This window comes from Callospermophilus lateralis, chromosome 5 (genome assembly GCF_048772815.1).
Source record: "Callospermophilus lateralis isolate mCalLat2 chromosome 5, mCalLat2.hap1, whole genome shotgun sequence".
Taxonomy (NCBI): Eukaryota; Metazoa; Chordata; class Mammalia; order Rodentia; family Sciuridae; genus Callospermophilus; species Callospermophilus lateralis.
The window spans coordinates 44,223,926-44,237,390 of NC_135309.1; the positions used below are offsets into that span (position 1 = coordinate 44,223,926).

Genomic DNA, 13,465 nt, shown 5'->3' on the forward strand with positions numbered 1-13,465 from the left:
GTCCTCAGTTTCCTCAGGAATACATGTGTTGTAACTTGGAGTTTTGGGAAAGAAAAATAAGAATTGATAAGAAGGACTGGCAATACTACCCTGCTGGGTACATGCTAGGACAGAGCATTTGCTGTGTAAGTCGGAGCAGAGCCGGCATACCAGGAAGCCATCATCAGAGATGAAGGGGATGTGGGGGACTGCCTCCTGCCTCCTGGTCTAGAGACCTGTCCCTTTGTGCAATCCCGCTGGTGTGGGGGACAGAGGGGACCGTTTCAGGGCCTAGCTGACACAGGATGAATGAAACACAGGGCTGCAGGCAGTTTGTGCAAAATGCAAAGTGGCCCTGTCTTGTGACTATTAAAATAGCTCCATTTGCCAGGTGCTGCTATGCCTTGGCACGCCTCTCTCCTCAGGCCTCGGGGATACCTGAGCATGTGCCCTATTGTCATGGCCACTTACAGAAGCAGAAACAGAGCCTTAGCATCTCTCAGTTGCCCCCCTGCCCCACAGACAGCCTGGTTCCAGAGCCCCACGGCCCCTCAGCCAGACACTCTGTCCCTCCCTGAGCCCCACCAGAGTTTTGGGGCTCCGTATCCCAGGGCATCTTGCCTTATCCCACCTGCCCATTCCCAATCATCCTGCTGCCCCTGTGGGAAGCACTGCCCTTGGGACCTGGCTTCCTATTTTCAGTGGAACGGACAGCCCCACACATTCCACAGAGGCAGCAGCATCGACAGGTATTTGGGAAACACCAGTTTTCTTTGCCTATACATCTGTCCCTGTTTATTTAGGAAATGGTAAGCATTTTATTTATATCCAAGATTAATTAAATAGGGAAAAAAAGTCAGAGTCTAGGATTTTGGTACATTTCAAATATATTTTATTACTTTTCTTTTCATCTTAGAAAGAATATGAAACCTGCATGCAATGCTAATGGTTTCTGACATTTACATGGCATATAACACACCAGTACCTCTACCAAAGGAGTGCGGGGTACTCTGCAGAGCATATGTACAAAGGAAAGGGTGTCTGGTCATCTTAGCTTCCAAAAGATTACTGCACTGTCTACCATTGTGTGGGGAGTCACAGGGATATTGCTTTTCTACTGCACGTCCCCTCGGGGTGAGGGAAAGAAAGATGCTCAGGTGGCTTCCCCTTGATCAACTGAATCCATGTCTCTAGCTGTGGGCTGTGTTTGTAATTGTGTATTTTAAAGTTTTCTCCTAAGGGTTTCACTAACATGTTTCTGAAACCTTATATTTCGAAGCAGTGAACCTTTCAGAAACCCTCAGGTGGGAGCTAAGACCCAACCCCTTCTTTAAAGACCGCTGGCCTTGCCACCTTGGGATCTTGGACACAAATGTTTCCCAGAGTGTGGAAAAATGAACCTGGGTAGGGGGGAAATGAAGCATGATGCTCTGGCCACCAAACAGATCTAAGCACAGATGCAGAGAGACCTGTTCCTACTTGCCTGGTGACAGGGGCCACTGCGGAGTCACAGAGGCTGTGACCGGCTGCAAGCCCAGGAGAGCTGTGGCAGCTGTGCCGAGGCGCCAGGCCCTCTGGGCGGAAGCTTCCCCAGCTAGAACCAGAGCAGATCTGCAATGAAATGTCTCACCGAGCTCAGTGTTCCTCCCGGGCGCTTATAAAGCTCAGATGTGTGGTGACGCATGGACGAATACAAAAAAGCATTTTTTAAAAAGGAAAGGCATGAGTTTCCCCTTTTTTTTCGGTAAAAAGCCGCCTGTGTTAAAATCTGGCGTGGAGGAGAGTTGGGTCTCACATCTGGAAGCCTTTTGCACACAGCTATAAAATGTAAAAACTGACCCTTGGTAAAAAGTGCTTCGTAACAATATATAATTTGTGTCTTATGCCTGTGAGAAAGAGAGGATTTTTTTAAATTTTTTTTTAAAATTTTAATCTGTAAAGTCCTTTGCTGAAGTCTCCCAACTGGTCTGGAAGTGTTTCTACCCAAGATCCGTCACCCTATTCTTCGTAGACCCTGGGAAGAGAAAACGCAGGTGTAAGAGGCTGGGGACCAGGTGATGGCAGCTCCCAGCCTCCCCCAGGCCTGTGGGTTGGGAAGTAGGAGGGACGCCTCGGAGAATGTGATTGTGGGGACACAGAAGCTCACACAAGTCTGGCTTTGTCCTTTCTGATCAGCCTCCACCTCTGCAGCCCCTTTCTATCCTCAGAACCCTATGGAGTGAACCCCTTTGCATATGGGAACACTGCAGGATAGGTAAGATGTGCCCTGTGACCACGGACCAGACGGTTCTCCCAATATGGCAGGCTGCAATCCAGTCCCCAATCCAGTCCTCATCTGTACAAAGCCTCTATTCAGGAAAAATGGCATCGGGGAGGGACATGCTCTCCCCAGACTTGGGCTTGTCCTCTTGAAATGTGCCCATTCTAGAGGCTGCTTGCTGAAGACTGAGGAGGCGGTAGGCCGGGCTGAGGCTGTGACAGAGGGGCCTGTGCCTTGTGGTTACCTCCTCTGGCTGGCCTTGCCTCACCTCTGCCAGTTACAGGCCTGTGTGTATTCCAGGGTCACCTCTCCCCTCACCTCCCAAGCTGGCTGCCTTGAGGTATTCCTTCTAGTTCTGACTCATGGCTGCCCCAGGGCTGCACTTCACACTCAGACAACCCATTGCTCCCTCTGTCGTGCTCCTGATTTCTGAGTAAAGTCACCTAATCACGCTTTGAGTAAAAGGCTTGGTGCAGCTGCTCTCCAGGGCAGCCAGAAGCTCTGGTCTTGGAGGCGCTCAGCTCCCTTGCCAGGTCACACAGCCCAGCCCTGCCCTGTACCCTCTTCCTTCACCCCGGTTCAGCATTTTCTCTGTGAGAGGACTCTAAAGAGTTCCTTTATCTCCATTCTCCACCTTGTAAGATGTTTTCAACCCTTTGCAGTGGAGAAAGGACACGGCATGCCCCCTCCTCTCCCAGAACACCTGGGCACTCTAAGACAGATGAAGGAACTAATGGTGTAATGAAGTGGCAGAGGGCCTGGTGACGGACGGGCTTTCATAGCTTTCGATGCAGTTTGCAGAAGAAGCTGGGCTGCCTTTAGGCCCACGGGGCCTCCTCCTCTTTAAAGCCACAGCCCAGGTGGAGCCGGCAGAAATAGGGTGACCACATAATTTGAGTGTCTCCCAGCATCCTGAGCAAGATGTTCTCAGCCCCCTCCTACCATGGGGCCTGGAGTTAGCTTCACTCCATTCTCACACAGGGCCTTGGAGGGCAAGAGAGTAGACAGGGAAGGCCCTGTTTTTGCCATGTGAGTCACCTGCCCTGACCAGAAAGAAGCCTTCATTCCTATCAGAAATATAGAAAATATTCTCGTCCCCTCATCATTTTCTATTTCAAGTAACTGCAGACGAGGCAGTTTTGGAGGAAGCAAAAAAGGCTCAGGTGCAGGGTTTGGGCCTGAGTGTCAGCTGTGAGAGCTGGTCACGGGGCTGAGCCTGGGGACCAGAGCCAAGCCAGGTGATGGGAAGGGTGGGGCAGGCACCACTGAGGCTGCCAGTCTCCATGGGGGCCTGGCTTCTTGTCCTGCCCTTGCCCTGTGCTCCCAGGCAGGTCCCGCCTCCTCCCCACCTAGTTTTGGTTTCTTCTTCTGCAGGACGAGGAGTTGCACCTGCTCATGGGGAAGTCACCTGAGAGCTTGTGCACTCCCTGGCCATGCTAGGCAGGTTAAAGCACAAGTAGGCCCTGCGTGCTTGAGGAGTGGCCTGCTCCAGGACAGCATCACCTTCACGTGGTATGGGGAGCTGGGAGGTGGCCTCCCCTTCCAAGGTCAGACCTAGGACCACAGGATCAGGCCAGAAAGCCACCTTCTGATCATGGGAAATAGAGTCCATGGAGCCCAGGGTACTGGTCATCTCTTCACTACTGCCCCATTAGGCATGAGTGACTCTGATTTCAAAGGGTCAAACCCAAGGTGCCTTTTAGCACTTGCATTCGAAGGATTTTCTCAGGTGTCTGGGCAGCATGGGGCACCTTGGAGAGAGCACATTATTGGCAGGGAGTTATCCTTATCATCTCATGGGTGTAGCCCCCCCCATTTTGTGGTTAATAAATATGGTTATTTAAGTGGTAACATTTTGCCCCACCAAATCCACAGAGGATAGCCATGCCAGTGCTCACCCAGCTATTTGACAGCTTATGAGACTTAGATAAAAAGAGCAATTAAGACTATAATATGAAAGTCAGGAGGAGACAGACTTAAGTTCACAAATGGATCAATCTGTGGTGCTTCTAGCCTACTTTGTTAAGTGATGATTTTCTCAGTCCTGGGGGTATGTAAGCAGTATCTGTTCATCTGCTTGCTGTGGATATTGTGGTGGATCTTCACACATTGGACAGGCTAGCTGACCTGGTGTGGGGACCCCCTTCCATCCTGAAAGCCGCAGGAGGGGAAAGTGGGCAGGAGGGGAAGATGGGTGTACCTGCGCTTCTCATTCCAGGCATTGTACCACTTGATGAAGCGCTTGGTGCTCTGCAGCTTGGGGTGCAGGCAGTGCTCCTGGCCCCGGTACCTGGACACACTCTTGGTGGTGATGCTGCAACGGAACAGGATGGGGTAGAGGGTTGAGGCGTCTTAATAGTGGTCCCTGAAGTGGCCTGTGGGTGGCCCTGGTCTGTCTGAATCAGGGCACTAAGTGACTTGGCTTCCACTCTTCCTCAAGGCAGCCCACCCACATGTTCATTTCCTGGTAGGCTCCTTGGAAGGTTTTGGTATCCTCTATCTCTTGAGTCCTCATTAGGGTCTGGCCCTATATGGAGTGAGTGGCACCTGGAATAGTGTCCTTACCCCCAGTGCACCCCCAGAAGTGGGTTTTCTGCAGACCTCTCTTGGGGAACAAAGGTCAGGGACCAAGCTGTGTTAATGCCAGCAAGGTGAGCGTGCCAAGACCTTTGTTCTTGGACTTGAGGAGCCCTATGGTGGGGCTAAGTCGTGCCCTGATGATCCTGTCATCTCTGTCTAAAGCTTCAGCCTCAGCTCCTCCTGCTGCAGATTGTCCTAGGACTAGGCATTTGCCCACCCCTGAAGCCAAATTTTATTGAAGCCCATTTAGACACTTGAGTGTTAAGTCCCAGTTTTCTCGCTTCACGCAGAAAAACAAGACCTGGCTTCTCCACAGCCTGAAGTCCTCAGATCTCTATCAGCCTAGATTCCAACACCTGGCAGAGTCCTTGCTGTGCAGTGGAGAAGCAGGATGTCTTTGTACAGGGTGCAGGGGCCTGAGTTGGAGTCCCACGTTTGGCTGTAGGATCTTAACCTCTCTAAACCCGTTTACCCGTCTGTAAACTGAATCTGAAAATAGACTCCAGTTCATAGAGTTATTAGGAGGATGAAAGGATATAACCTATACAATGTGCACAGTGGCTGGTAGGTGCCCAGCTGACAGTTATTAGCAATTAGTCATGGGAGATGAGACGGAAAAGGAGAAAGACAAGCCTCAGTGTGGGATGTAGGAGCTGCAGCCTGGCGAGGGAGGAGAGCCTGCTGCCTGCCCAGGGCTGTGCCCCTCTCTGCCAGGGCTGGCCAGAGGGATGGCAGGAGCCAGGAGGAAGCTTCTGGTTGGGGGGGGGAAGCATGGTGTTCAACAATGAGGGTCCACCTGGGACACTTGCAAAGTGCAAGGTGAGAGGTAAAGATGCCACTTCCTTCCTGAGGAGCCAAAGAAGGGTGGTTGGAAGTGACAGTGAAAAGAGTAGGAGGAGAGGGAGGGAACTCAGCTAGATCCCATGGGTTACCAAAGTCAAGTGTCAAGGGCCAAGTTCTAGAAGGGTTGCCATGAATGTGGTTTCAAAACAGTGGGAAGAGAGAATGGGATCTTGCCACCAGAATGGGAGCAGAATGTTTCGAGGGCCCCAACCCAGGCCTAGGGATGAGTCTTTGGTCCTGCCTTTCCTGGAACCCTTGGTGAGACATGTGGTACCCTGAGCATGGGGCCAGGCTTCAGAGTGAAATCTAGGTGTTTCCCTCTCCCTGGTACCTAGTCATCCTACAGGAATTTAGCACGTGCATTTTCTCCATGCTGACAAAGCTGCTTTTGTACTCTGAGTGAAGGGACATGGCAAAGCCTGATAAAATCCCCTTCTCAGTTAGGTCAGTGTGCAAGCTGAGCATTCCAAATCCTGAAGGTTGGGAAGAACAGGAAAGGACACTCAGCACCCCCACCATGATGCAGAAATGCCGCATCATAACACTGGGGTTATGAACATTGGTTGTGGAGTACAGAAAGGAGAATTCGTGATCCCAGCAACTAGCAGAAATTCTGGGTCCCACATCCCTCTCCTCAGCAGTTATGGAATGTTGAAGGTTTCGGTGAGAGCTCAGTGGATATATGACACAAATTGACCTTTTTAGAATCTGGACTCTTCTGGATCCTTCTGAGTACAAGGGCTCCCACTTGCAAAGTAGACTGCTCTGCCCCCACCCCAGCCTCAGCAGAGATTTCTGGGTGACTCGGGGTGAGCTGGAAAACTTCCTTTTGTTTAGCCTTTACAACTGAAAATCTGCCTTGGCAAAAGAGAGCTGGCCCCTGTCTGATCTAGAAAGTCTTAAGGATCTGGGGAGGGGAGAGGTGCCTCTAGCCCTCTGAGTGCTCTGGATGATTTAAGAGAGGATGACTGGGTACTGATCTCATGAGGCCACTGCAGGTTTTCACAAGGCTACCTGAAGCCACCTCATATACTCCCTTGATTGTAGTTTCTCTCTGTATCTGAAGAAGTTTAGCCAGGAAAGAGCAAGCCTATCTGGTGAGGATTCTGTCCTTTCCAGATGTCACTGAGATCCATACCCTGTTTTCATTCCCTACGAGTTCTCAGATACAACTTGCAATGCCACCTGACATGTTCAACCCTGGAGCTGGAAGTGGCTTGGGGCTTGTGACTCCTCCCCAGCTCTTTTGTCTCCCTGCTCCCTACCTGAAAGGATTTCTGGGCAGCTTTACTGGACTTGGTCTGCAAGGCGAGGGCCAGGGATGAGGGTGTTAATTTTTGTTGGGGTCATCTCAGGCCAGTGCTTTTCTAAATTCCCCTACCCTTGGCCAGACTGTAGCCCAGGTGGTGGGGGTTGTGGGGTGTGGGTGTGCCCTGCCTTCACATCCACTGTGTGAAGGCCTCTGGGCCAGCAGGGCCAGCCGGTGCAAGGGGAAAGCACTTGCCCAGACTGAGAATAAAGTGTGTCCTGTTTCTGGGGGAGGGGAAGAGGGACCAATGGTCCATGGCAAATATTTGGGAGCTGCTTTGCCAAGGGCTCCCTTCCTGGCCAAGAGGGTATTGATGGGAAAGCAGTGGTGCTGGCCTCAAGTGGTTAATTGGGAAGCAGAGGAGCACAAAACTCGGTGTTCTCTTGCTCTGCCCCAGTTTTAAACATTGCCGGCATCCCCACCAAGCAGGGCTTGGGGCTTGTGGCACATTAACCCCAGCAGAGCACTTTTCACCCAACTGCTCAGGCTCAGGGACCTGCAAGAAGTCCCGCTGCTGCGGAAAGGGCTGAGGTGTTCTCACAATGAAATCCCTACAAGCTGCAAACTCCCCATCTCAGTGGACAGTCCTCAGATTGGAGACTCTGAGAGGAAAGTTAGGACTTAATACTGGGGTTACTCCTTTCCCCAGAGGCAGGAAGGCAAGAGGGCATGCTGAACAGTTTGGGTGTGAGCCGGTTTTGAGTGACTTCAATCTAGGTGATCTAAGTTGGCATTCAAGAGCCCTTTAACCCTTGATGGCCCTAGTACCCTCCCTGGTAGCCACAATAGCGAACTGCCAGGCTATTCGTTTGAATACTAGCAAGGGTGGACTTGCAGACACTTTCTGGAGCACAGGACAGTGACCCCCTTTCAGCACTGTCTCAGCAGCGTACTAAGGACTTGTTGGGCGATTACAAAGCCTTAGCCAAGGCCTTGATAAAGGCAGAGGGATATGTTTGTTAGCCTGACCCAGCCCCAGGCTATGCCCTGGCACCGGGCAGACTCGCTCTTGGAGTGGAATTAGAACTCACATAACCATCTTCTCCTCGCAGTGCGGGTACTTTGGCTTCATTTCCAGCTTCTTTACGTCGCTGTAGCGGATCTTGGGCCCTTTCCGGGAGCATTTGCATTTGGACCCTGCGGGAGAGAGCGCAGGAGAGGGGGATGCTTAGTTGAACCAGGGATACCGTACCCCACGATTGCCCTCGGTGCCCATTCAGATCCTCAGGATCTCAGTGCCTAGTAGTTGGTGTTTAGGTTCCCCAGGAGGGGACAGACAAGCGGACTTTCCAACACTCACCGTCCACGCGCGCAACGCAGAGCGCCAGGAGCAGCAGGAGCAGCGCGGCGGTCAGGAACCTCATGCTGGCCGGAGGGGCGCGGGAGCAGGGACGCGGGGACGGCGCCGGCCGGTTGAAGTGGCGGCCTGGGGAGGCCGCCCGGCTCGGCTCTCTCGCCTCAGAGCACTCCTCCCGGCTTGGCTTGCTCCAGCTGCGCCCGTCAGTGGGTGCCCGGGCAGTCTGTCGCTGCGCTTTGCGCTCAGCTCTGGGATCTCTCCACAGCCTCCCTCCGCCCGCCCTGGCCTCTTTTAAATCCGCTCCTGCCCTCGCAGTGAGCGAGCTCATTAATATGCAGAACCACTCGGTGACTCACTGAGATTTCTCAATGTGGTGGGGGGAGGAGACCTTCCCAGCCCGCCCGCCGCCCGCCCAGGGATAGATCTCAATCTAGCTGCGCACACTTGGAACCACGCGCGCACATGCACACTCACAGTCTCACATCCGCTACCACACAACACGCTCTCCTTCACACACTTGCACACTCAAACCACAGTCTGCACGCATTTCCTAGTGCTGCTGCTGCTCTGCCTTGGGGAAGCCAAACCGTGGAGAGGTTGAGAAAGGGTGCTGCTTTTCTGATTCACGTGGATCCCTCTGGCCAGACAGGCCCACTGTGCCGAGCCACCAGGAGACCAAGGCCCAGGGCACAGATCCTTGGGGAAAAGCTGAAAGGGTTTCAGGAAAGATGCCAAATGTGAGTGCCAGCAGGACTGACCCCTAGGGTGTGGGCAGTCCCTGTTGGGCCAGCAGCTCCGGTGGCCAGAGCACAAGGCTAGCTCTGGATAGGAGTTTGTCCACTGGTTGTACAGCAGCAAAGCCATTGCCTGTGATCATTGAACTGACTCAAAGAGAGTGTGATTTGGGGGAGTTTGGGACACTCCTAAAGGAAGGCTTCCTAGGTAAGTCTATGGTCTGGTGGCTCTCTGGGGCCCGGAGGGAACCAGTGGGGCTTCTCAGTGTTACACTATTCTCCAAAGCCAGGCAGAGACCCAGTAGTGAGCCCTGACAATGATGACCATCTGGATGAAGTCCCTCCTATGTTCCAGACTTTGCGTGGGATTGTGTATTACACAATGAGACCAGCCATGGTAGCTGAAATTACTGTCCCCTACTACCAGCCCAAGTGGTATCTTTGGTATCACTCAAAGGCTTCTTTTCATCATCTATAAAGAATAGGTTCATCACAGTACCTGTTAGAGTGGCTGTGAGAAGCACATATGTACGTCACATATAAGAAGTAGTTAATGGGATGCCTGACATGGTGCCAGGAAATGCTGGCATCATTTGTGTGTGTGTGTGTGTGTGTATGTGTGTGAGTGTGTATGTGTGTATACAAACATATACATATAATTATACATACATAATTTGAGTCTTAAAATTCTTCCAAATTGATACTTAAATTTCTTTATTTGGCAGATACAAAAAGAGGATTAGAGGAAAGAAAAATCTTGTTCAAGGTCATAGAGCCAGGAAAGAGGGGACTAGACCAGGAGGGGACTAGACCAATAGCTGCAGAACTGGGGCTCACTCTGTTGCCTTTGGGCCTGTTGTCCCTTCAGTTGGTGGCTTCCCTGAGAGCCCCAGACACAGGGGGAGGAGCATCAGGCCGGTGGGGTGCTGGGCTGGGCTCCCAAGGCAGAGCTTGCCCAGTGCTGTTCTGTCAATCTGGCAGCTCTCTGGGGGCATCAGTGCCCAGAAAGGCTTCTGGGGTAGGAAGGGGGCCATTGGCTAAGGGGGGTAGTGTGAAGTGTCTCTTCCCCCAGGAGAAGCTGAATCCTGAAAAGCAAGCAGAGCCCATAGAGCCTGTGCCTGACCCTAAAACCAGGATGATGGCTGAATAGTTACATTCAGCAGACTATGAGTACAAAGGAGTGACTTTGGAATTTATATTAATTTTTAAAATTTGATATTATTTTTTCTTAACACAATGCTGCCCATGTTTGTAACAGAAAAAAAAAAAAACACATTAAAAGCACAAGCACTTCCACCCACTCATAGATCTATACCAAGATGCTGCTGGCGGAGGTGTCTTTGCAAACCCTTCTCTCTTGGCTTTGCCAGCATGTGCACAGACAGGATCAGGCTACACATGCTGTTCAATAACCTGTTTGGTATCTCTACCTTATATCATAGACATTGTTCCAAATAGCTAGTATTGCTCCTACTATCTCTCTTTTAAAATTTTATTTTTTAATTTGTTCTAATTAGTTATATATGACAGTAAAATGCACTTTGATACATCATATATAGATGGAGTATAATTTCTTATTCTTCTGGTTGTACATGATGTAGAATCCCACCGGTCATATAGTTGTATATGTACATAGGGTAATAATGTCTGATTCATTCTACTATCCTTCCTAGCCCCATGCTCACTCCCCTTCCCTCACTTTCCTCTCCCTAATCTAAAGTAACCCTATTCTTCCCCAGCCCCTCCTCTTATGGTGAATTATCATCCGCATATCAGAGAAAACATTTGGCCTTTGTTTTTTGCGATTGGCTTATTTTGCTTAGCATGATATTCTTCAACTCCATCCATTTGCTGGCAAATGCCATAATTTCATTCTTCTTTAAGGCTGAGTAATATTCATATGTGTGTGTGTGTGTGTGTGTGTGTGTATACATATATATATATATATATATATATATATATATATGAATATATATATATATGAATGGATAAAGAAAATGTGAGAGAGATATATATACACACATATAGATGGATATATATATGTACACATATATATATGTGTGTGTATATATACATTTAAACCCATTCTGTTTATATATATACATACACACACATATATATGTGTACATATATATATGTGTGTGTGTGTATATACATTTAAACCCATTCTGTTTATATATATACATACACACATATATATGTGTACATATATATATCCATATATATGTGTGTGTGTATATATATATCTCACACACATTTTCTTTATCCATTCATCTGTTAAAGGGCACCTAGGATGTTTCCATAGTTTAGCTCTTAATGGCAATACTTGAAGTCATGTGGTACAATGGTTAAGAGGTTGGCATCAGGACTCAGACCACTTGGGTGTGAATCCTAGCTACTGATTGTGAGACTTGGAGCAAATGACTTTTTTTTGGCCTTGATTTTCTCATCTGTGAGATAGGGATGTGAGATAGGCACTTCCAACACAGGGGGAATTGAATGAGATAGTGCTTGTCAAGCTTTTAATGTGATCTCCAGCACAGAGTTAAGTGTTCAGTAAGTGTTGACTGTTGTTGTTGTTGTTGTTGTTATTATTATTATTCTGCATATAGACTACTCTACTGAACAGGTATACAATTAACTGAATACTGCCTGCTGGACATTTGGATTATTTTCAACTGTACACTCTTGTAAGAAGTGCTATGTAACAAATATTCTTGTAGCTCAGTGTTTCAATAATATGTTGATTAGGGCTGGGGTTTTGACTCAGTGGTAGTGCACTTGCCTAGCATGTGTGAGGCACTGGGTTTGATTCTCAGCACCACATACAAAAAAATAAAATAAAGGTCCATCAACAACTAAAAAAAAAATATGTTGATTAATTAAGTGGTTTTTAACAGCATCAGGCCTGAATCATGGGAACTGAGGTGTTTTTTTTTTTTTTTTTGTTTTTTGTTTTCCTTCTTCCTCAGTCTATCCATGTTGATCTTTGGTTTGTAAAATACAGTCACTGTGTCTTGGCAAACAGCTACCCCCTGTTCGTGTGCTTCAGGGGATCAGGAAAGGATGAGATTCACTGCTGCCAGAAGGTCTGTGAGTGATGCTGCCCAACTGGACAAAGGAGGAGACTTGACCCCTGACCTGACTTCAGGGTGCAGACTCTACTGAGCCCAGCTTGGGTGAGGTTAAGTAGGTGTGGGGGCAGGTGAGGTGGGAATGGGGGGCCAGTTCTTTGCACAGTAGCACCACTTGCTATGAGGAGGTTCCCTGAAGGACAACCCACATGGCCTGCCTCCCAGAGGGGCAGCTGGCTGTGTGTGTGCATTGCAGGTGCCTAGGGATAGAGCCATGCAAGGTTTTATGGGAGGGAGAGACACAGGTGTGGGGGCATAGAGGGGAGGAAATAGAAATAGGACCCATTCAATGAGGAAATGGAACCTTGGCTGAGCCCCTTGAGATTTGCTTACCCATTCTGTTTACACTCATTGAACACCTGCTCTGTGCCAGGCCCTGTGCAGGTGCCAGGGCCTTCAGGTGAGCAGGTTTGTGCCTGTCTTCAGGGGAAGATGGCATCAACCAACAAACACAGGGATAAATATGCAAGTCCTGCAGATGTAGGTGTTATGGGGGAGGCTGGTGCTGTGAAGCCTGCCAGGGGATCTGGCCAGGCACAGGTGGAGATGGATTCCTGAAGGAAGTGACCAGTGGGTTGACTATGGAGAATGAGGAGGAGGTCACCAGGTGATCATAGGAGGGAAGCCACTCCTGTCCTTTACAGTCCCTGCTGCTTACACTCTGGGGCTGCACTGCTCCAAGCCCTTCTCTGGCCCTGATCTCACACAGAGTCAAGGCAAGTTCCCAGTCAAGGCCACTCCCTTGTGGCCAGCATCTTCCATCCTCCACGCAGGCTGTGCTTGGCTACACCATCTTGTCTCATCCCTCAGACATGCAAACAAACTCTCTCTCTGTCGGAATCTTTGTGCTCCCGGTCCCTCTGCATGAAGTGCTCTTCCCCAGAAGTCGCCAGGCAGCCCGCCCCATCCAGCCTCAGCACCCATATTTGCCTTTCAGACTCAAGGGCTCTAACTGCTCCCACTGGCAGCCACTCTCCATGCCTTGGTCTTTGTCAGTTTATATAGAACCATCTCGGTTTATATCGCTTCCCCATTTATTTGGGGGTGTATTTGGGGACATCTTCTGTTCTGCTGGGTCTGTATCTGTCTCCTCATCCCCAGTGCATGGCACCCAGCAATGGCTCTTTCTGCATCTATTGGGTAAATAAAAGCATATTTCAGGCAAAATCTCAGGAGTAGGAGGGAATGGTGCTGAACCCAGGCGGTGCAAATGGCAAGGTCATGTGTGAGAATGTGTGTGTGCACGCACGTGTGGAAGAGGGGAAAGGGTGGCTGCTGGCTCTGAGTCCAAGGCTAGAGGGAGCCCCCCACTCTCCAGAACTCTGCCTG

At 49.9% G+C, this 13,465-nt stretch overlaps 1 protein-coding gene across 1 annotated transcript; it reads right to left on the reverse strand.

Annotated features, from left to right (window-relative positions):
• Nucleotides 1-872: 872 nt before the first annotated feature.
• On the reverse strand, nucleotides 873-8,547 carry Cxcl14 (C-X-C motif chemokine ligand 14). The gene is made up of 4 exons (XM_076855863.1): nucleotides 8,272-8,547; nucleotides 8,003-8,108; nucleotides 4,440-4,553; nucleotides 873-1,993 (listed from the first exon to the last, which is right to left on the reverse strand). The coding sequence occupies exons 1-4, from the start codon at nucleotides 8,333-8,335 to the stop codon at nucleotides 1,978-1,980; spliced, it is 300 nt and encodes a 99-aa protein (XP_076711978.1). The 5' UTR covers nucleotides 8,336-8,547; the 3' UTR covers nucleotides 873-1,977.
• Nucleotides 8,548-13,465: the final 4,918 nt, after the last annotated feature.